This window comes from Chrysochloris asiatica, unplaced genomic scaffold (assembly GCF_000296735.1).
Source record: "Chrysochloris asiatica unplaced genomic scaffold, ChrAsi1.0 scaffold00020, whole genome shotgun sequence".
NCBI classification, from domain to species: domain Eukaryota; kingdom Metazoa; phylum Chordata; class Mammalia; order Afrosoricida; family Chrysochloridae; genus Chrysochloris; species Chrysochloris asiatica.
In genome coordinates this window covers 18,890,331-18,913,486 of record NW_006408538.1, presented here as the reverse complement: position 1 = coordinate 18,913,486, position 23,156 = coordinate 18,890,331, and the positions used below count along the sequence as shown (strand labels likewise).

Here is a 23,156-nt window from a genome sequence, read left to right as displayed (position 1 = left end):
CATTTAATGTCTTCCCGATTATGTAAACGTTTCGATACTGCAGAGTCAGTGTCTTTGGAGCTGTTAATCAGGCAATCTCCTGGGCACTCCGCCTCTGGGGTCCTCGCGGCCTTCTCAGCTGTCTCAGCCTTGGTCCAGCTAGGTCCCGGCGCCGAATCACTAACTGGCGCAGGTGTTGGGGTGAGTGTGAGAGGCGGGGAGCAGCGGGCTGGGACAGTTCGGAAAATGGGGTATAGCCTAAATAGTAGGGGCTCCGGACTCCAGTTGGGGCTGCGGGAGCGTCTCCGGTGCTGTTGGGCGGGGGCCGCTCCTCCCTCCCAGGCTTTCTTAACTGGGCAGGAAAGGAGCGGTGCATCTGCGGCCCAGTGACTTCAGGCCTCGGTGCCCCTAAGGTTCCAGCTTGTTGGGTCCTCTCTCTGTACCCCGGCGCGGGAGGAAGCTCTTGTTCCCTACACTGAGCTGGAGGAAGCCAAGCGGACGTCCGATTAGAGATTAGAGGGTGGCGCCTGGATGAGCCTGGGTGGTAGTGAGGAGGGTGTTGCAGTTCTTCGGAAGAGAGGTGACGGAGATCTAAAGGAGGAAGTGATCGTGTAGAAGAGTAATGAGCTGGTTGGATTTGGTGGATTTCAATTGAACCTGAAATTTGTAGCCTAGATGTCCAAAACGGTGTTGCCACTATAAAATTAGAAGCCCTTACATGCGTAGTTTTGTGGAGGACGAATGGTGTATTTAGTGTCCAGCTTGAAACCACCGCCTTAGGTGAAGATGAAAACCAAGCCTGAGAATTAAAACCAGGAAGAAACTTTCAATGCAATTACCAAAATAGGTGAAGTTTAGTCTAATAGAGTAAAAGATTTCTTTGGCGAGGGAAGGTTTTCAGTATTACTTAACATGTTGTAAGGGTCAGAGAAGGAAGTTGATGTCTGAGAAACGTGCATTGGATGTGATGATTAGGGAATCTTTGGGCGATCGGCAGCAGTTTTAATAGTGAATGGGAGTAAAGAATGTAATCTAATCCTTCATTATTGGGGCATGAAGCCATTGATGATGACAAGGTGGGGGACAAAATTAGGTCGTTTGTTTTAAAGAATACAAGACAGATGATAGCTTTTAGGGAGAAAGCAAGTAACTAGTGAGTGTAATAAGATTAAAGGTTCAAGAGAGATAAAATTCTAAGAGACAGAATGAAAGGGAATTAAGATTACAACCAGAAGGATAAATTTGGGAATTAAAGAAAAGGGGGGCACTTTGAGTTGAGGTCGTAGGAAAAGTGGAGTGTATGAGTGAATAAAGAACCATAGGAAGCCTACATACGTTTAATATGGACGCTGTCTTTACAGCACAATGAGTTTTTCTTTCTGAGTCTTTAAGATTTTAGTGTTTCTATACATAGAACACATTGTACTGAATTTGTGAGTGGCAAGAGTGATTTGTAAAAAAGCGAACTTCCACTCTCTCCCTCACAAACACCCTCTCTCCTTTCACAGCGAACAGTCCCAGGGTAGTATACTACTAACAGGTTGGTGATTCGAATCTCCCCAGAAACCCCAGGGAAGAAAGACTCAGTGATCTGCTTCTGTAAAGATTAGATGTCAAGACAATCCTATGGAGCTCAGTTATTCTGTAACACTTGGGTCCCCATGAGTTGGCATGGACTTGACAACCACGGGCTTATTACACTGAAAAAATAGAAGCCACCATCTTCCTGTAACCACATCTACTTTCCCTGAGTCCTTGTTCTCTGTCTCCTTCCTACATCATCAGCCTTAACCCCCTCTGCTCCCGCTTCCTTTCAGTTCTTAAAAATATTCTCCTTTCATTTCATGAACTATTGCCATTTATTATCTGTTTTTGTCTTCTTCCCCTTGACAGTAAACTTCTTGAGTATATCATCTAGTACTCTATAAAACACAGATATACATAGTTATATAGCAGATTCATAACGGGGAATTTGTAGGGAGGAATTCAAAAAAGGTCCTTTTGAGAGGCAGGGGGACCATAATGAAAAGAAGATTAAGAAATTTATCTCAACTATTTTGAGTTTTCTTATAGCTTAACCTCTTGGCGCTACTTAACCTTGTTTACCACTGTAAGAGTAGCGCTTGTAGCGTAGTGGATTACGAGCTGGGTTGCTAGCCATGGTGAGCAGTTCAAATCTACTAGATGCTCTTTGTTAGAAAGATAAGGTTTTCTGTTCCCCTAAAGATTTGAGTTATGGTATTGAAGGCGAATATTGAAAGGCTGCCAAAAGAACCAATAGCTCTGTGTTGGAAGAAGTGCAGTCAGAGTGCTCCTTGGAGGCCAGGATGGCTAAACTTCGTCTCTCATACTTCTGACATATTGTCAGGAGGGACCATTCAGTCACTGGAGAAGGATATCGTGTTTGGTAGGGTGGTGGGTCAGAGAAAAAGAGGAAGACCCCCAAGGAGATGGATTGGCCAAGTGGCAGCATCAATGGGCTCAAGTGTGACAACAGTTGTGAGGTTTGCCCAGGACGGGGCAGTGTTTCATTCTGCTGTGCATAAGGTCGCTATGAGTTGGTGTCGACTCAATGGCCCCTAACAACAACAACAACCTTTGCTCACCCCTGAGCATTTCCAGGCTCTCTGGGATGGCAGTTATGCTCCCCTGCTTCATTCCCCTCGTCCGTCTGAATGGCAGCCTCATCCCTTGGCTCCAACACATCCTACTTCTCAGCCCCTTGAGCATGGCAGCTCCATTTCTTTAGCTCACCTTAAGCAGCAGCCCCAACCTCTGGAACCAAGCTGGCAGAAGTCCTACTTTTGGAAATCTAGTAGTCTGTGGCCCAACTCTTTGAACCTGAAACGACCCTGCTGCCCATGCTCCTTCTAGTAGTTCTGATGTTTGAGCGGCTCCAGGGATGGCCCTTTTTCTTGGAAGACAACAGATGTGGATCCTTTGGTCCATTTCTTGCCTGTAGAATTCCAAGAGGCTGAAGGCATTTTTTTTTTTCCTTTTGTTCTTTCTGCTATGATAGTTGGTTAGACCCATCAGTTACAATCTTTAACAAAAGATTGTGTTGTTGTGAAGTGCCATCGAGTCAGCTCTGACCCATATCGACCCTGTATAGGGTTTCCGAGGAGCACCTGGTGAGCTTGAGCCACCAACCTTGCAGTTCGTGTAGGCTAGTCTAAATCTTTTAATTTCTGTTTTCATTTTGCACTGTAAGTTCTCCCTTCTACCAGACATTTGAACATAATTCAAACAAGTTCTTTGTCATTATATAAAATGCATTATCTTCCCTTTGTTGTCTAGCCACATGTTCATCCTTTTCTTTCAATGCCTCACTACATAGTTAAAACATATGTAGTAGCATCCACATTTCTAGCAGTATACTATTGCTGAGGTAATAAAGCCTCTCTCTACAGCTTTTCTCACTTCCTCCTGCATCCTCACCAGTATTGCCTTTGATGTCCATGATTCTGCAGTCTCTTCAAGGCGATTTAGACTTTTTCTGTTGTCGTTGTTAGGTGCCATCGAGGCTATTCTGACTCGGATTCCAAGCACAACAGAATGACCCGCTGCCCAGTCCTGTACCATCATCACTGTTGTCACGTGTGAACCCATTGCTGCTGTCTCTGTGCCACTCCGTCTTGGTGGTGGTCTTCCCTGTTTTTACTGACCCTCCACTTTACCAAGCATGATGTTCTTCCCCAAGGACTGGTCTCTCCTGATAATTGTGTCCGAAGTATAAGAGATGACAAAGTCTCATCCTGGCTTCTAAGGAACATTCTGGCCAGATTTCTTCCAAGACAGATTTGTTCAGTCTGACAGTCCATGGTACTTTCAATGTTCTCTAACACCCCAACTCAAATGCATCAATTCATCTAAGGTCTTCCTTAGACACTGTCCAACTTTCACATACATGTGAGACTATTGAAATACCACTGCTTGGCAGAGGGTGCCATCACTGTATTGTAAATCTGCCTTCCATTCCACCTGTCTTCAATGCCCCTTTGCCTTCCTTCCCAAACCCTCAGGACCTGTACTACTGTTTGGTGTTAAGCCCTGTTCCTCCTTTGGAAAGTGAATAAATCTTTAGTACTTCTAGAAAAAAAGAAAATGCCAAGGTCAGCCACACCTTAGTCCTCAAACTAACATGTTTGTTCTTTAGCACCTTAAAGAGGTTTTGTGCAGCAGATTTGCTTAATGCAGTATGTCATTTGATTTCTTGACCGCTGCTTCCGTGAGTGTTGATTGTGGACCCCAGCAAAATGAAGTCTTTGACAACTTCAGTCTCCACTCCATTTATCATGATGTTCTTTACTGGTCCAGTGGTGAGGGGTTTTGTTTCTTTTACACTGAGGTGAAACCTATACTGAAGACTGACTTGTGATCTTCCTCAGTATTTTAAGTCTTCTTTGCTTTCAGCAAGCAAGGTTGTTGTTGTTAAGTGCCTTTGAGTCAATTACGACTCATAGTGATCTTGTTTGCAAGGAGCAGCTGGTGAATTTGAACTGCCGACCATGTGGATCAAACCGACCTTGTGGTCCAGTGCTTTATCCCATAGCGCCAACCAGGATGCCCTGTTCGTCATATAACTCAGCTTCGTGGGTTCTTTGCTCAGCATATAGATTGAGTTGTTGTTGTTAAGTGCCTTTGAGTCGATTCTAACACATAGCGACCCTGTACAGGGTTTCCGAGGCTGTAAATCTTTATGGGAGTAGAAAGCCTCATCTTTGTCCCATGGAGCAGCTGGTAGTTTTAAACTGCTGAACTTAAGGTTCACAGCCCTGTTCGTAACCGCTCCGCTACCAGTGTTCCTTATAGATTGAATAAGCACGGTGAAAAACAGCCCTGGCACACACCTCTCTTGACTTCAAACCATTCAGTGTTCTCTTTGAATGAATGCTTTTTGGTTTGTGTACAAGTTCCTCATGAGCACAATTAAGTTTTCTGGAATACCCATTCTTCGCAATGTTATCCATAGCTTGTCATGATCCACCTAGTCAAAAAAAAAAGCCTCTGCATTGTCAGTAAAACACAAGTAAACATATTTATGGTATTCTCTGCTTTCAACCAAGATCCGTCTGACTTCAGCAGTGATACCCTAATGTCACATCCTCATCTGAATCTGGCATGAACCTCTGTCGATGTACTGTTGCGGCCACTTAATTATCTTCACCATAATTTTACTTGCATGTGATGTTAATGATACTGTCCAATGATTTCTGCATTCCGTTGGGTCATGTCTCTTTTGAATGGGCACATATTGGATGTCTTCCAGTCAGCTGGCCAGGTAGCTGTCTTTCAGAAGTCTTGGCATAGAAGAACAAGTGCCTCCAGTGCTGCATCAGTTTGTTGAAAGATTTTGGTTTGTATTCCATCAGTTCCTGGAGCCTTGTTTGCCATTGCCTTCAGTACTCCTTGGACTGTTTTCTACAGTACCATGGCTCTTGATCATATGCTACCTCTTGAAATCGTTGACTATCGACCATTTCTTTTTGATACAGTAACTATGTGTATACTTTCCATCTTCTTTTGATGCTTTCTGTATCATTCAATATTTTGCCCATGTTGTTTTGGTTAAGTGCCATCAAGCCATTTCTGACTCATAATAACCCACATTTTGCTCATAGAATCTTTCAATATTGCAAGTCAAAGCTTGAATTTTTTTCTTCAGTTCCCTCAGCTTGAGAAGTGCTGGACCTGTTCTTTCGTTTTTCTAATTCCAGGCCTTTGCCTATTTCACTATAGTATTTGATTTTTCTCTCTTTTCGAGCTGCTCTGTGAAGTTTTCTGTTCAGTTCTTTGACCTCCTCATTTCTTCTGTTTACTTTAGGATCTCTATGCTGGAGAGCAAGTTTCAGAGTCTCTTTTGATAACCATGTTGGTGTTTTCTTTCTTGTTTCTATGATGTTTTGCTTTCTTCCTGTTGGATGTTCTTGATGTCATCCTATAACTTTTCTGACTTTAGGTCATTAGTGTCTAATGCATCAAATCGATTCTTGTGGTGCTCTCTAAACTCAGATGGGATATGTTTTAGGTTGTATTTTGGCTCTCAGAGACTTGTTTTAATTTTCTTCAGCTTCAGCCTGAACTTGCATATGAATAATTGATGATGTGTTCCACAGTCAGCACCTGGCCTTGTTTGGCTTTCCCATCCTCTCTTCCCACAGATATGGTCAGTTTGATTTCTGTATATTCTGTTTGATGAGTCCCTTGTGTACAGTCGTCTTTTACGTTGTTTTAAAATTCTGCAATGAATATGTCATGGGTATTAAAAATCTTCTATCAGCCTCTTCCAGCCTCTCCTCATTATGCAATGCTACAATCACTTCCATGTTTGAAGTATCTGTTAGAGCACCCCCAATTCCTCTGGTACCGAATTCTGTCCTAGTTCTTTACGGCTGCTGTCACAGAAATATCAAGCGATTACTTTAACGGACAATTATTTTCTCACAGTTTGTTGTTAAGTGCCATTGAGTCAGTTCCAACTCATGGTGACCTCCAAAGAGCCACTGATAGGTTTGAGCTTCAAACCTGTGTTTCACAGTCCAGTGTTGACCCTGCAATACCACACCAGGAGTCCTCTGTAAAGATCGTTGTAGTTAAGTGCCATTGAGTCAGTTCTGACTCATAGCAACTCTGTATAGGTTTGAACCACCAACCTTGTGGTTCAAACAGACCTTGTCTAGGTTTATCCCACAATGCCACATCAGGACTCGTTCTTTAAAGATTACACCCGTGGAAGTATGGAGTAGTTCCTCATGTGAACTATGCAGAATGACTTCACTTTGCACTGAGGATAAAGTCCTAAATCTTCAGCATGGCTAGCTGTGCATTCCATGAGCCAATCTCTGCTCAACTCCCTCTCCAGTCTCATTGCATCACTTCCCTGCACATCCCAGCTTGCTTTGCTGTAGTGAATTGTCTTGTGTTCTCTTTAGCCTCCAAGCCTTGTAGATCCCTGTGTTGTTAAGTGCCATCGAGTCAGTTCTGACTGACAGTGACCCTGTATAGGGTTTCCGAAGAGCAGCTGGTGTGTTTGAACTGTCGACCTTGTGGTTCGCAGTCCAGTGCTGATCTTACAGCACTACACCAGGAGTCATGGAGTCCTATAGCATGCTCTGTTTCCTCTTTGATAACAGGGATCACATCTGACTGCATGATTTGTTTTCTTGGCTGAACTCCCAACTCTGCTTTGCTCACCATCAGTGCCTAGCACATAAAAAGTATGCACAACAGTTTGTTGAATGAATAAGCGGTCAGGTTATTGGGTGAGAGACTATTGTAATTGCATTGTTTGTGAATCAACAGAATGAGTTGGTTCAACATTTGATAAACCGAATTTGTGAACTATTTAAACTAAGGGGTGGGACTGAGTCTGAGCACAGATTCTGTAGTGAGTTTTAAATGAGCAGAGAGAATTTTATATTATGACTCGAAAGTCACTAAGAACAGAAAAAATGGTTGTGATGGTGGTGTTGAGTATAGAGCTTTCCCAGAAAGTTGATAAAATAAAGATGTAAGTGCAGCTGCTAAAAGGATAAGTAGCTAAAGAAACCGACTGCAAAGGCTGATTTACACTGCAGCTGGTGATATGTAATTAGGACAGGTCATAATATGAGACGAAACATGCTCTTGGGTTTTCTCTAACAGAAAGTTCAGGTGGGTTTTAAAGCTAAGTACTGTTGAGAGCTACAAGTGTTATGCTTTCATCTCAGCCCTGAGGGTACAACAATACAGCTAGACTGCTGGTTTAACTTACTGTGTTCTTCTGAGACCTGAACTACTGCCAATTAAAACATTTTAGGTGGAAACTTTTCCTGGAAAGAATTTTTTTCACCAGCTTAAGAGAAGGAGTAGAGTTCTGGGCCTGAAATAAAGAGACTACAAAGGGCACTTGCTTCAGAAACATAATTTTTTGCAGTGTGTACTGTGGAACCCTGGTGGCACAAATAGTGAAACACTCAGCTATTAATGGAAAACTTGACAGTTTGAAGTCCCCCAGGGACTGTGGGGAAAAGACCTGTTGATTTGCTTCTGTCAAAAGCCCAGCTTGGACAGCCCTTTGGGGAAGTTCTACCCTGTCACATGCTGCTGTTAAATACCATTAAGTCAGTTCTGATTGTAGTGACCCTGTGTATCGCTGCCAAGGCACGGCTGTTGGGTTTGAACTGCTAGCCTTGCAGTTAGCAGTTCAGTGCTCCACATCAGTCAACACTGACAGTACCTAACAACCCCGGCATTGGGACAGATTCATGTGAACTATACTTGCTTTGATGTTGTTGTTAAGTGCCATCGAATCGGTTCTGACTGATAGCAACCTGTGTAGGAGTGACTCGACCTTGATCTGCCGACCTTGCAGTCCAGCGCATTAACCCACAGAGCCACACCAGGATTCCATACTTGCTTTAGGATCAATATTTTAAGAAAAGAGTATATGCAGCTCTTTTAAATTTAGAATTTTACTCTAAGTAATTTAGTAAACTTTGTCAGCATAAAAAAATACAACACATGAAGGAATATCCTTTAATTTTCCTCTTAAGTGTAAAATTAAAACAGCACATTTAGCTATACTGCTCAGTACAAGAGCCAGTAGTCATATGTGCTTATTTACATTTAAATTTATTAAAATTAAAAATTCCACTATATTTCAATTGTGTGTGGGTAGTAGCTATAATATTGTGCGGTTATAGGATAGTTCCATCATTCCATAAAATCCTGTTTATTAGTGATGCCTAAGAGTGTGTTCTTTAGCAGTGTTCTCTGTGATTTACCTGATAGGACTCCTTTAGTCATAGTGTTTGTAACTCCCACCAAATGACTAGGTCATTGTTGTTAAGTGCCGTCAGGTAGGTTCCATCTTATAGCAACCCTATATAGGGTTTCAGAAGCTTTTTAAAGTCTTTGTGGAAGTAGAAAACCTCATCTTTCTCCTGTGGAGTGGCTGGTGGGTTCAAACCGTCAACCTTGTGGTTCACAGTCCAGTACTTATCCTATGGAGCTACCACACACCCAGTGACAGGATATTGTTAAGTGCCACCTAGTCAGTCCCAACCTATAGCTACCCTGTATAGGGTTTCCTAGGAGCCACTGGTGAGCTTGAACCGTTGACCTTGCAGTTCAAATGGCTTTGTAGTCTGGCGCATTAACCCACAGTGCCACATCAGGACTCCAGTCACTGGAATGTGCATGATTCCTGGTGTGGCGCTATGGGCTAATGCACCAGACTGCAAAGTCGATGGTTCAAGCTCACCAGCTGCTCCTTGGAAACTGTACAGGGTTGCTATGGGTCAGAACCGACTCAACGGCACTTCACAACAGCAACAGCATCCAGTCACTCATCCATAGACCTAATATTCATGAGTGACAGGGTAGAATCATGCATACTGGGTATATGGAATTCAACACCCAATCTGCATGGTGAGTATTGGTCAATTTTGCCATTCCAATCTGGGTATAGAATGAGCCGTCTCAGAAGCAGGAATGGGGGTTCTCGCTACCACCAATAAAGAACAGCAAAGAGCAGAGCATGTCTGCTGGACCCCGAGATATTTGCACGCTGAACCTCTTCAATCCAGGAGCCAGAGAGATCTGATAGCAGAGAAGTGGAGGTAGCACACGAGGGCTGAGATAGAGCAGTGGGCTTCCTGCCCATTGAACAAGAAGACAGGACCATCACGCAGAATGCTTGCTTGCTGTGGGACATCGCCAGGCAGTTAATCGTGGGTGGGGCTGGAGGGGCTGGGTTTGCTGACCCACAGAACTAGAGGCCTTTGGCCTGAAGTTGACTCAAGGGGGGATGGGACTGGAATGCCTTTTGGACATTTATCAGCAGCACTGTGAAAGAGCTTTAACACTGCATCTAGGGAAATGGAGAGTCAGTAAAAATGAAGTGGAATGCATAAAGATCCATATCCTAGGCATTGTTGTTCTTGTTAAGTGCCGTGGAGTCAGTTCTGACTCATAGTGACCCTGTACAGGGTTTCCAAGGCTGGAAATCTTTACGGGAGCAGAACGCCTCATCTTTCTCCTGCGGAGCAGCTGGTAGTTTCAAACTGCTGACCTTGCAGCTCGCAGCGCGATTCGTAACCACTACGCTACCAGAGAGTGAGCTGAAAAGGACTGGTATTGGTCATTCTGAATTGGATATTCATGATGTACTGTGCCAGGACTGAGAATTAGAAGAGGAATAGCATCACATTCATCATCAACAAGAACATTTCAAGATCTCTCATGAAGTACAATGTGCTTCCGTTATAGGGCAGTGCTCAAGGAATACCAGTTAATAGGACTATTAAAATTTATGCACCAACCTACTGTAGCCTAAGATGAAGAAACTAAACATTTCAACCAACTTCTGCAGTCTGAAATTGATCAGATATTCAGTCAAGAGTTATTGATAACGATTGGTGATTGGAATGGAAAAGTTGGAAATTATAAAGAAAGATCAGTACTTGGAAAATAGGACTTGGGAGGATAGAAGCAGTGCCGGAGTTATGAAAGATTTTGTGAGACCAACGACTTTCTTTCTTGTCTTTTTAATGAAAATTCTTCATGTCGTACCTCAGCTCTCTGGTCTTCTAAGGATTTGCTATATATGTGTATAAGGTCGTATCAATTGTAAATAGAGATATTTTGCTTCCTCCTTTCCAGTCTGAGCCCTTACTTAATTATTTGCCTAATTGCCCTGGCTAATTGCCCCCAAGTTTATATTAATGAGGAAGGAACAACTTATAAAAGAGAAGGAGATTGGGTGCACAGCTTAAAGAATGTTATCATTTTCACTAAAATGCACCTGTAGTAGCTGTTAAAATGATGTATGTTTTACCAGCATATTCTCAACAAATTTTTTTTTTTTTAATTTTTTAAGAATACTTTTGATGTATAATAAATTTGAACCTTTCTCCCCACAGAAAATGATCCACAGTCTGTTTCTCATAAACTGTTCCGGTGACATCTTTTTAGAGAAGCATTGGAAGAGTGTCGTGAGCCAGTCAGTCTGTGACTATTTCTTTGAAGCTCAGGAGAAAGCTGCTGATGTCGAAAATGTACCACCTGTCATTTCAACACCTCACCACTACCTCATCAGTATCTACCGAGATAAGCTCTTTTTCGTGTCTGTCATACAGACTGAAGTGCCACCTCTGTTTGTAATTGAGTTCCTACATCGAGTTGCTGACACTTTTCAGGTCAGTTACTTATCATACTCTTGAACTTAAATTAAAGTTATTTGGGGATGGAGAAAGTGGATTATAGGTATACTTAGTTTTATATTGCTTCTCTTTACTGACCTTTGCAGATAATTGCTTTTTAATTTTTTTAACATACTCATGGTTTGTGAAAACCCTGTGTCAAGCAAGTCTTACTGATGCAAGTTTTCCAATAGTGTGTGCTTACTTTTGTCACACCAAAAAGATCTGTGACTCACTTTATTGCAACGTTGACTTGATTGCGGTTGTGTGGGACAGAACCCATAAGCTGTCTGAGGTATCTCCGTTATATCGCCGTGTTATGTTCTTCCCTTACCCAGTGTTTGATGGATAATCCCTCCCTTCTTTTTCAGTAATCATAAATTCATAAGCCCTTTACTGTAGGGCATACAGTGACACTCAGTAGATTCATAAGGCAGTATATTATTCACTATTGTAGATTACAGAGCAGTCTCTTGGTCATGGAAGCCTTATGTGTGTATGCATTTGAAAATTAATGTCATCAGAAAACAGTAGAGCCCTCCACACACAGTTCTCTGCATGGTTCCAAGATGGTTTTAATTTGTCATGAATTTTTTATATTTTGTTAGTTTCCTTTATGTCTTCTTAAATATGTCAGTAACTTAAAATCATTTATATGTGTGTTTTGAGTCACCAGATCAGAGCGAATGAGATTTATAGGTCACACATTCCTCTTTAATATTTCAGTATACTAAAAATACTAAGAAAATATTGAGGAATAATAGATGCATAGAGCTTTTTTCCCGCTGGTTATGTATTTCCAACATCTTAAGCAGTGAATTGTGCTAACACATATCAGTAAATATGTGACCCTTCAGAACAAAACAAGTATTCAGTAAGCCTTTTTTTGTGCCTTCAGTTGTCCAATATTAATGTACATTTTCCTAGGACTACTTTGGTGAGTGTTCAGAGGCTGCAATTAAGGATAATGTGGTTATAGTATATGAACTCTTGGAAGAAATGTTAGACAATGGATTTCCATTAGCTACTGAATCCAACATTTTGAAAGAATTGATTAAACCACCAACAATTCTACGTTCTGTCGTCAATTCTATTACAGGTAAGGTGAAATAACGTTACATAGGTCTTAGCCATTAAAAATGTATAAATAATTCATTGCTGTTTATTATGAGATAGATTATTTGGGTAGTCCAAGTTGGCTGGAATTTAAAAATAGTGATAATGTCAAAATGAATGTTTACTTCTTTTCATTGAGAAGGTCAGTTATAGAGAAAGATTTCTGTGAAATGCTATATGCTACTCTGTGCTGTCTACCATTGGAGTCCTGGTATGGTGTTAGGGATTCATATGCTGGACTGAAAAGTTAGTTTGAAGCACAGGGTTGGCAATTCCAGCTCACCAGCTGCTCCTTGGAACTCCTGTGCAGGGTGGGTATGGGTCAGAACCGAGTCTACAGCCCTCAACAACAACTACTGTCTACCATTGTAAACTCCACTCCAGTGCCTTAATAGAGAGCGCCTCTGAGAACAAACTACCAGTCAGCAGCTGCAGCAGCCCTTTCTTCTCCATGCCAAGCTAAGTGGAAGGAGAAATTTAGAGAAAGGTAATAATATCAAAGTCTGTGCTTAAAACGAAAACTCTAGGTCGGAGACCAGAAAAGATCGATTTTAACGTAATTCCAACAGTGGAAGGTTTTTTAAAGCAATTCCATGTTTTAGAAACAATGTAGTAACCTTTGGAAATACATACAATATTAAATTATAAAACAAAATTATAAAAAATGTTTACTGACTTATACAGAGAGAATAAAGCTCTATAATGTTTACACTGATTATCTCCAGGTATGGAAATTACCTCCACCACTCATCTGTCAGTCTGTCATACTGAGACTGTCACTGTGGGGGCTTGCGTGTTGCTGTCGTGCTGGAACCTGCCTTTTCAATCCAGCAGCGTCACCCATGGTGGACAGATATCAGCTGAGCTTCCAGACTAAGCCAGACTAGGACGAAGCCAAGGTGGACTACTCATAAGTGTGTAGCCACTGAAAACCTTATGAATATGCATATGATAACATTATGCAGTGGAACAGTGTCAGATATAGTGCTGGAAGATGAAAACATGCAGACTAGCACCAGAATATTGTCAGATACATATAGTCCCCGATGATTAGCTTCTCAGCAGGTATGACTGGGGAAGAACTGCCTTCTCAAAACCTGACCATGATGACGCTAATAGAGTACAGCTTTGGGGACTAATATTTGCTAATGGGGCATAACTCAAAATGAGGAGAAACAGCTGCAAACATCCATTAATAATGAGAAATGAGACCACTGTTGAAAAAGTTAGACAAGATTTTCTTGTTAAATGAAACCTTCGGTGATGGGTACAATGTAGATTGGATGAGGGGGAAAAATGAAAGCGGTAAACAAACTGATGGTATGTGGAGTGGATTGCAATCATTGCAATGAAGTTTATAGTTTGTTGAATGTGGGATAGATGATCTGTTCTATAAACCATCACTCAATATACAATAAAATGTTAAAAAAAAAAAATCAGAACATGAAATATACGAAGTATGAATCTTGGTAAAGTAGAAGTTGTCAAAAATGTACAGAATGCATAAAGATTGATATCCTGGGCATTAGTAAGCTGAAATAGACTGCTATTGACCATTTTGAATCTGAAAATCGTATGTCTGGTTTACTATATGGGGAACAGCAAATTCATGAAAAATGGCATACATGCATCATCAGAAAGAACATTTCAAGATCTTTCTTGAAGTACAGTGAATGCTCTCTGTGATAGGATAATGTCTACACACCTACAAGGAACACCTTGGTGTGACACTGCAGGATAATGCTCTGGACTGAAAGATCAGTTTGAACCACAAGGTCGGTGATTCAGACCCACCATTTGCTCCTGGAAACCCTAAGCAGGGTTGTTATGAGTCGGAATCGACTCAGTGGCACTTAACAATGAGAAGAAGGAAGACCCGTTGATACCACTATTATTAAGATTTACTTACCAACTCCTAAAGCCAGTGATGATGAAATTAAAGAATTCTACTGACTTCTTCAGAGTCCTGGTATAGCACTGTGGAATAAAGCACTGGACTGCAAGGTTGGTTTGAACCTCAGTGTCAGTGTTTAAACTCATCAGCTGCTCCTTGGAAACCCAGTACAGGATCATTATGAATCAGAACTGACTCTACTGCACTTACCCATCAAGATGTATTGATATTTAATGGTGATTGGAATGAGATGGTTGGAAACAAAGAGGAAGATAAGGCGTTGATGACAGAAATGATGCTGAAAATCACATGATAGAATTTTGTAAGACCAATGACGTCTACATTGCAAATACCTTCTTTAAACAGCATAACAGACATACACATGGACCATACCAGATGGGATACCTAGAAATAAAATTGACTACATCTGTGGAAAAGCTCAATTATCATTAGCCAGAACCAGGCCAGGGGCATACTATGGAACAAACTATCAATTGCTCTTAGCAAGTACAGACTGAAGCTGAAGAAAATGAAAACAAGTCCTTGAGAGCCAAAATATGGCCTGTAATATGTCCTACGTGAATTTAGAGATCATCTCAACAACAGATTTGAATGATGCATTAGACATAAATGACCAAAGACCAGAAGAGTTGTGGAACAACATCAAGAATGTCATACATTCAAGTAAAACTTTCCTTAAGATAATTTTTAAACGGCATCAACCAAGAACTTCCAGAGGTTCAAGCAGGATTCAGGTAAGAACATGAAACGAGGGGTACCGTTGCTGACATTTAACTGATCTTGGCTGAAAGCAGAGAATATCAGAAAGCTGTTGTCGTGTGCTTTATTAACTATTCAGAGGCTTTCAACTCTCTATAGATCATTCCAGACTATGCTTCAAATACTTAGTGATGACGATCAAATACCACAGCCTTCAATTTGGATTGTACCTCAATGTAAAGAAAGCCGAGTCCTCACAACTAGATTAGTAAGTAACATCGTATTATAAATGGAGAAACGATTGAAGTTGCCAGACACTTCATTTTGCTTGGATGTACTGTCAACATGAAAGCAACATCAAAAAATCAAACGTATTCCATTAGGCAAATCTGCTGCACAAGACCTCTTCAAAGTATTCAAGAGCAAAGATGTTAGTTTGAGGATTAAGGTGCACCTGATTCAAGCCACAGTATTTTCAGTAGCCTCATACGTCTGTGGAAGTTGGACAAAGAATAAGGAAAACTGTCAAAGAATTATGGTGTTGGAGAAGAATATTAAAAGTACCATGCATGTCAGAAGAACAAACAAATCTGTGTTAGAAGAAGTACAGGCAGAACATTCCTAGGAAGCTTCATCTTTCTCCTGCGGAGCAGCTGGTAGACGGTAGACTCCAATTGCTGACCTTGCAGGACTCCATAGTTGATAAGGTTCACCTCCTAAATTAGAGTGGGTAGCCTGAAGCTCTACCCTAGAATCAATAGAGTTAAGTAAGAGGAATAAGAGAGCATTCATAGATGAGAAAAGCAAACACAAAATTAGTTGTACTCAGGGGATGTTGTAATTATCAAATTAGCTTACATAAAAACCTAAAAACCAATCCTGTCACCTCATAGCCACCCTAGAGAACAGAATAGAAATAGGGGTCCCCAGGGTCAGAATCGTTACAAAGGCAGACTGCCTCATCTTTTCCATAGTGGCTGGTGATTTTGAACCACCAACCTTTCGGTCAGCAGCCCAATACTTAACCACTTTGTCACTGCACTACAAACACCATCCATAAGCCGACTACACATTTGTATATACAGCTTGATTGCAATTAAATGTTAATGGTAGTTGTGTTTGGTGATAGGAAGATAGATTTTTGATAAATGACGTTTTCTGAACTTAACTTTATTAAACATGTATTTTGAAACATAAATGCAAATTAACAAAACTATTAACTGTATCACCGATCACCGATGATGTCTTTAGGACAGCCAGATTTGTTTTCAGACTTATTTCTGAATTTACCATGAAATTAGTCAGATATTGAACATTAGCCGTATTGCATCTGTGTAGGTCTGCTGACCTTAGAATGACAAAAAGCCAGGTATGTTTTTATCCTGTTATTCCATTGAGGCCTGCTTGGCAGCATCTCGTGTAGGATTATACTGAATACCAAAGAGCCTACTTATCACTGTATTCTCAGAGGAGACATTTTATCAGAAAGTTTTGAAACCAACAGCCTCCTTTTTTCATCAGTAGCGAAGCGGAAGGAGATTTTGTTGTTTAGCCATTGGAAATAGGTTAGGTTACTGTTAACACACAGGAAGCAAAAGATAAGTAAATGAATTTAACCTGGTTTGGCAGGTAGAGGACCACATGGCCCATTTCTGTCTTGTAGAAATTTGATCATGTTGGTAAGGACCAGTCACCAACAATTCTCTGGAAACCATCTACAACTTCAATAAGGAAAATTCCAAATATTGTAGAAACTGCTGATGTTTTTCTCTTTTCTGTCAATAGCTTCTTTTCTAATGACCATTTTATGCATCAACTTTGCTTTTTTCCCTTTTCTGTTTCTAGGCAGTAGTAATGTGGGGGACACACTCCCCACTGGGCAGTTGTCCAACATCCCCTGGCGCCGAGCAGGAGTGAAGTACACAAACAATGAAGCCTATTTTGATGTTGTCGAAGAAATAGATGCAATTATTGATAAATCAGGTAATTGTGTGTATGTAATCCTATTTGAGAAAAACAAAGCCAATACAAGCTGAAAAGAAAATTAAATTCCTTTGGCAGTGTGGCTTTATGCGGATATGCAATAGTTTTCTTACTATTTAAAAGTGTGTTCATTTTGCCCAGAAACTGCATATCATTTTCATAACCACTAGTTTGAGATCTGCCAAACATTTGTGAATGAGGTTTCATATGCTGCCTGACTGTAAGCCCAGTAGTACCATGTGTACCTCTCCCTGTTGCCATTTATTCATTCTAACACTGATTGTGTATCGTAGACCAAAGACGCTCTGGTGGCACAACAGTTAAGCACTCGGCTGCTAACAGAACATTTGGCAGGAGGAAAGAGCTGTGATCTATTCCTATAAAGATACAGCCTAGAAAACTCCATGGGCAGTTCTACTTTTGTCACATTCTGTCGCTATGAGTTGAAACGATTTGACAGTACCACATACCCTGCTTTTACTACCACTTTAGATCTAGAAAGAGTTTTTTAACCAGACAAAACGAAGGTACTCTATTTGAACCCTAAAATTTTGTTACTAAAAGTATCTTATCTAGCAATCATGCTATCGTACTATGTATAAGGACACCTGCTCAGGGTCACACATTTACTTCCTGTAAATGAAGTTATTATTGCCCATCTCTCTTCTTCAGTACCCTTATTATCGTAACCTTCCATCTTCTAGAATAATAGATGGTGGCTCCTGTTTATGCTGCAAGCTCAGTATGCAGCTCTCATTACACTCTGAGATGGAGACAGGCTTGGTTCTCCTCAGAGTTACCTGTTCTGACCAGAGTTAGTTGGAAATGTCCCTGTCCTCTTAAAGGAGGCACAAAGCTTACAGTAAGTCTTGACACCCAGGAATTGCCTCCCTCGCTCCACATGCTCTGGTAGCCTAGTGAATACCCAGAATCCATTGATGCAGTGGATTTTCTTTCTTTTTTTTCAGGATCTACAGTCTTTGCAGAAATTCAGGGGGTCATTGATGCGTGTATTAAGCTGTCGGGAATGCCTGATCTTTCCCTTTCTTTCATGGTAAGTTCTTCTCTCATCACCTCTTGCATGACGACTACATTATTGTTGTTACGTGCCGTCGAGTCGATTCTGACTCATAGCAACCCTGTAGAGCATTTCTGAGGAGCAGCTGATGGATTTGAACTGCTGACCTTGTGGTCATCCTACAGTGCCACACCAGGAGTTCTACATATGGCTACTACATAACTAGATGATAAATGCTAAGACAAGTTTCTGTTCCCAATTGGAACCAATTCTCTCAGAAATATTTCTCATAGAGCTGTGTAAGACAGTAGCTGACATGATGTGTGTGACCATTAGGGAAAGGCTATAGACAGTTCTTTGCCAAGGTGTCCTAAGTTTGTCAACTTAATTCTACAAATCTGCAGTGTCATTTTTACTGAATAAGCGCTTGTTTTGCTGATGACAACATTAGTCTTTTGCATCATTTTTGAGATTCCGCATGACACTGCTAAGGACAACCAAGAGAACTACACTTTGTTGCTGTCTCTGCCATTGATTTGTTTTGACCTTAAGCTATTTGAACATAGTGTTTTGACCTGTGGAATAGAAATACTCGTACTTGTCTTCTCTACCTCGTTGTTGTTGGTAAGTGCTGTCAAGACGATTGGTTCAGACTCAGATCGACCCTCTGTCGGTTTTCTGTCTCGTGGAGTGTTTGAAGTTCAGTAATACAACATAACGTGAAATGTTTACAAGCTAAAAGTGACCTGGTCATGATGACAAACTCTTACGTGACTGCTTTCTCTTTAGGGACCATATTATCTGAGTGGAGGTGCCATAGCCATTATGTTGTTGTTGCTGTTAAGTGCCATCAAGTTGGTTCCAGTTCATGGTGACCTCGCATAGTGTTTCCGAGGCCAGAAATCTCTGCAGAAGCAGAAAGCCTCGTTTTTCTTCCCAGGGAGCCACCGGTGACCTTGAACTACAGACCTTGTGGTTTGTAGTCCTGTGCTTCTCCTACAGAGCCATCACATGCCCATATATGTTACACTTTTAAGAATATGACTGTCGTCTGTTTTCCCTGTCAGAACCCCAGGCTTTTGGACGATGTCAGCTTTCACCCTTGCATCCGGTTCAAGCGTTGGGAATCTGAAAGAGTTTTGTCATTTATTCCTCCAGATGGAAATTTCCGACTCATATCTTACCGTGTCAGCTCACAAAAGTATGTTGATGCAACAGCTTCTCCTTTTTCTAGGTCATTCTGATACTCGGGTACTTAAGTCCATCTTTGTTCCATTGAGTCAGAGCTTGCCAGGAGACCAAGGAAAGACTGGTCAAAGTATATATTTAAAAGAATCAGTGCCCCTTGAATCTATGAGTGTAGAGTAGCTGTGAATGGGACAGTATTTAAACTCATAGCTGAGAGAAGCATTTTGGACTGCATATCCCCTAGGCAAAACCAGGAAGCTCTGCCATGTCTTAGACCATGTCTGCCGACTTTGGGCTCACAGTGAGAGACAGATCTACCAGGACATTCCCCATTTAAGCAGCTTCAGATCACTCTCTTGTGCATTGTGTTTAAATGGATGGTTTATTATTTTGGTGTGTAGCTGGTTTGTACTCCTAAAAAGAACAATTGGGTAACATCACAGGACAGGACTTACAAAGCAGAGAAATGATTTGACAGTATGTACAAGCTGCTTTTAGTTTATAGAATTTTAAATTACCTGTGAGATCGTAATTCATTTCTTTAAACTAGGGCCATTTGTCCCAATTATTTATATTAAGCTTCAGATTCCGCTTTTATATACTTGGTGCTCAGAAATCATATAGTTAGTTCCCAGCACAATGCTACTGCTGTGCTCTCCTCAGCTGCCCCTTTGTGCAGGTGCTGAACCTGCAGTGCTTTCCGGAGGTGTCAGGCCCTAGAGTTGGTGTTAGAGACTCACTCAAGTCATTGGGTCACCTCTGCAGCTGTCTCATACCATTAACTCTGTATTTGTGTGTTTTTGTGCTTTTCTCTATTTCTCTCCTTAGTCTAGTGGCGATTCCAGTGTATGTGAAACATAGCATCTGCTTTAAGGAGAACAGTTCCTGTGGCCGATTTGATATTACAATTGGACCAAAGCAGAATATGGGAAAAACTATTGAAGGAATCACAGTGACAGTTCACATGCCAAAAGTCTTGTTGAATATGAACCTGACACCAACACAAGGCAGCTACACATTTGACCCGGTCACCAAGGTATAGCCACTTCACATTAAGAGTGAACAGGTGTTCTGTAATCTTTATTTTGTGATTTGGGGGTGAAGAGGACAGGGTAGTTAGTGCCGCCTTTAAATCTGAAGTTTCTATCCAAACCTGGAGAGAGTACTGTGCCACTGTCGACAGAAGGAATCCTCCCATCTGCTACCAAGTGGATGAAAAGAGAAGGCCGCACTAGTGAGGCTTGGTCCGTTCTCCGTCAGCGGGCCTTTACTTACCCACTGATAACCCAGAGACGCATTCACTACTTACGAGAAGGAAGACACAAAAGAGAAAAGAAGACCTGTTGGTGCTGCGGGTTAATGCGCTGGACTGCACGGTCGGCGGTTCAAGCTCACCAGCTGCTCCTTGGAAACCCTATACAGGGTCGCTATGGGTTGGAATTGACTCAACAGCACTTAACAACAAGAAGAAGAAGCTATCAATAGAATTTATTAACTGTTCATGTTTTCATGGAACTTGATCAGTAAGACCTTTCTCTTTATAATGTTAAGATCCTCATTTCATACTTTTCCACAGGATAAGTTGCTAGGAAAGTTATATGGATAAATGTGCCTCCAGCAGGTTGTCAGAGAAGCTATAAAAGATGATTTTCTTTTAGATTTCCTCCTTGGGTAAAAACTGTGATGCTTCCCAACAGCAGAGCGTGAAAAACCACCCTTCACTGCAATGTCAACCATAAGAGTTTCAGTTTCATCTCTCTTTAAGCTTCCACATTTAATATTTCCTTTCAACAAAGGGTTCCCTGGCAAAAAGTTTGAAAAAAACAAAACATTGGTTTTAAGTCATTTTTCTAATTCTATAGAAAAGTGAATTGAGGCCCAGGGAGAAGCAATGAAGGTGTATAATAGAAGAAACCATTTGAAGTTGGATAGCCTTCTGCTGAAATGCCAGCCTGGCCTCTAACTAGTGGTGTGACCTTGAGCAAATTCGTTGATCTTCATGAGCCTTAGGTACTCATTCGGAAAAAGTGGATGCTTAACACGTTGGTTCCTCACCCTCCTTCCTCTTTGAAGGCCACAGTGCTAATTAGTGATAAATTCGTTTCCAAGACACTGTGCTTCATTTTGTACAGAAGATGTGATCATCTTGTCTTTGATAAGGGATTCAATTCCGATTGTTTTTGTCTTTTATTTCTTAAGGTACTAATGTGGGACGTGGGGAAAATTACTCCACAAAAGCTCCCAAATCTCAAAGGGCTGGTAAATTTACAGTCTGGAGCACCCAAGCCAGAAGAGAACCCAAGCCTGAACATACAGTTCAAGATCCAGCAGCTTGCTATTTCAGGTAAGGATGTATCGACAGTTTGTGTTTGAGAGTAACTGAATTTTGCTGAGTTCAGTTATTAGGAGCTGGTGCTGTAGGATAATGCATTGGACTGCAACGTCAGTTTGAACCATGAGGTTGGCGGTGCAAACCCACTAGTGGCTCCTTGGAAATCCTACAAGGGTCGCTTAGAGTTTAAGCACTCGGTGGCATGTAACAATAACAACAGAAGGGTAACTAATATTTCCTCTTTATATTAAAAAAAAAAAAAAAAGCTCAGATCTACCTTTGATGCTGTGGCACTCACCTTTCAGGTACCAGGGATTTCATACAGCCTTCCTCACTCCCACCCTCATTCACTTACAAAGACAGAGTCACTCAGAGTCAGAGAAAAGTACAAGTACCCTTAAAGGACATTAGCCTGCCCACTGGGGAGTCTGAACTAAAACCATCTCCCGACCATCCCGTGAGATGTGGATAGTATAGAAAGGTGGACACTTGTAAATGGTGGAAAGGACACTGTAATGTTGTGAGATCTCCGTATAGTGCTCAGTGCTAAATAGTGTATTCATTGGTGTGACCTGAAAGATAATCATTTATTCCTTTCTTTACCTATTCTCTTTGACACAGGCTTAAAAGTTAACCGCTTGGACATGTATGGGGAGAAATATAAGCCATTTAAAGGAGTCAAGTATGTCACCAAAGCTGGCAAGTTCCAAGTGAGGACATGAGGCCAGAATTCCTCGAGATCACTATTTTCCAACTGTCATTCTAATATCTTACTGCTGAGTAACGAGTGGGTGGGGTACATACTCTAGTTATAGCATTTGTGTCGAGCTACACACCCCTAACAAAATCGCTTAGTAATCAAAGTAGGGTTCTTAAGGAGCTTTAAGCTAAGGAAACTTTTCTAATGACTTTGCTTGTTTTGTATCTTTTAATTAAGGAAGACTTTGGCGGTGATTTTCTCTATAGAGGGTTATTAGCTGGACGCTGCACATTTAACAGAAAGATGAACTTCTCTCCTAAAACACGTGAGCTGGTCTCAGCCCGCAGGCGCTGTCTTAACCTGTGATATGATGTGTCAGGTGCGGCCAGCAGTCTTACCTTCTGGTCTTGCCTCCCCCACATCAGCTGTCCCCCCGCCCACCCGGAGACGTTTACAGAACACTGCCTCTTCAAGTGTTTGCCTTATTCAGTTTTTCACTTGTGCCATTAAGCAAGCACTGTAGCAACAGCCACCTCCACAGGGCCCCAGCCGGAGCTCTGCTGCTCCCTGCTCCACTCTCACTGTACTTGCTATTGTATTTTTTATAAATGAGATTTTTATGTACAACTCAAGTTTTGATTTACAGAGCCCTTTGCTGCAGTAAATGGCACCTCAGTTTTGTGCGGCTGGTTCCATTGTCAGCTAGCACAGTAGGAGTCATTTGGCTCAAAGGGTGACTGCTTCATTGAGGCAATAGCAAGGACACTGCTGCTTTTAGGAGAGACTGTAAGCACAAGCATTGAGCTCTGAAGCTGCCAAGGCAGTGAGACAGGCTTCAGCTGCAACCATCGCCATCTTCGGTTAGCTAGAGCTTCCCCACCATCACTTAACCCAGACTTAGCCTGAGCGCCTCAGACCTTAGATTAGCAAAAGGAGAGAAATGTGCCTGCCTCACAGTCCTCAAAAACAAACAGAAATATGTTTTTGTTTATCTTTTCGGTGACCTGCACCCTTTGTCTTGCGGGGGAGCTCCTTTTTCACAT

The 23,156-nt window shown here is 41.5% G+C and overlaps 1 protein-coding gene across 2 annotated transcripts; it reads left to right on the top strand.

The window, feature by feature from the left end:
- Positions 1–151: 151 nt before the first annotated feature.
- Positions 152–22,926, top strand: AP3M1 (adaptor-related protein complex 3, mu 1 subunit). 2 transcript variants are annotated; one of them, XM_006835920.1, is made up of 9 exons: positions 152–180; positions 10,884–11,159; positions 12,090–12,261; positions 16,738–16,875; positions 17,844–17,929; positions 18,961–19,094; positions 19,910–20,117; positions 21,281–21,425; positions 22,035–22,926. In XM_006835920.1, the coding sequence occupies exons 2-9, from the start codon at positions 10,887–10,889 to the stop codon at positions 22,133–22,135; spliced, it is 1,257 nt and encodes a 418-aa protein (XP_006835983.1). In that variant the 5' UTR covers positions 152–180; positions 10,884–10,886; the 3' UTR covers positions 22,136–22,926. The 2 variants fall into 2 exon arrangements, with proteins under 2 accessions (XP_006835983.1, XP_006835984.1); XM_006835921.1 differs by lacking the exon at positions 152–180 and having other exon boundaries at positions 12,090–12,099; positions 22,035–22,702.
- Positions 22,927–23,156: the final 230 nt, after the last annotated feature.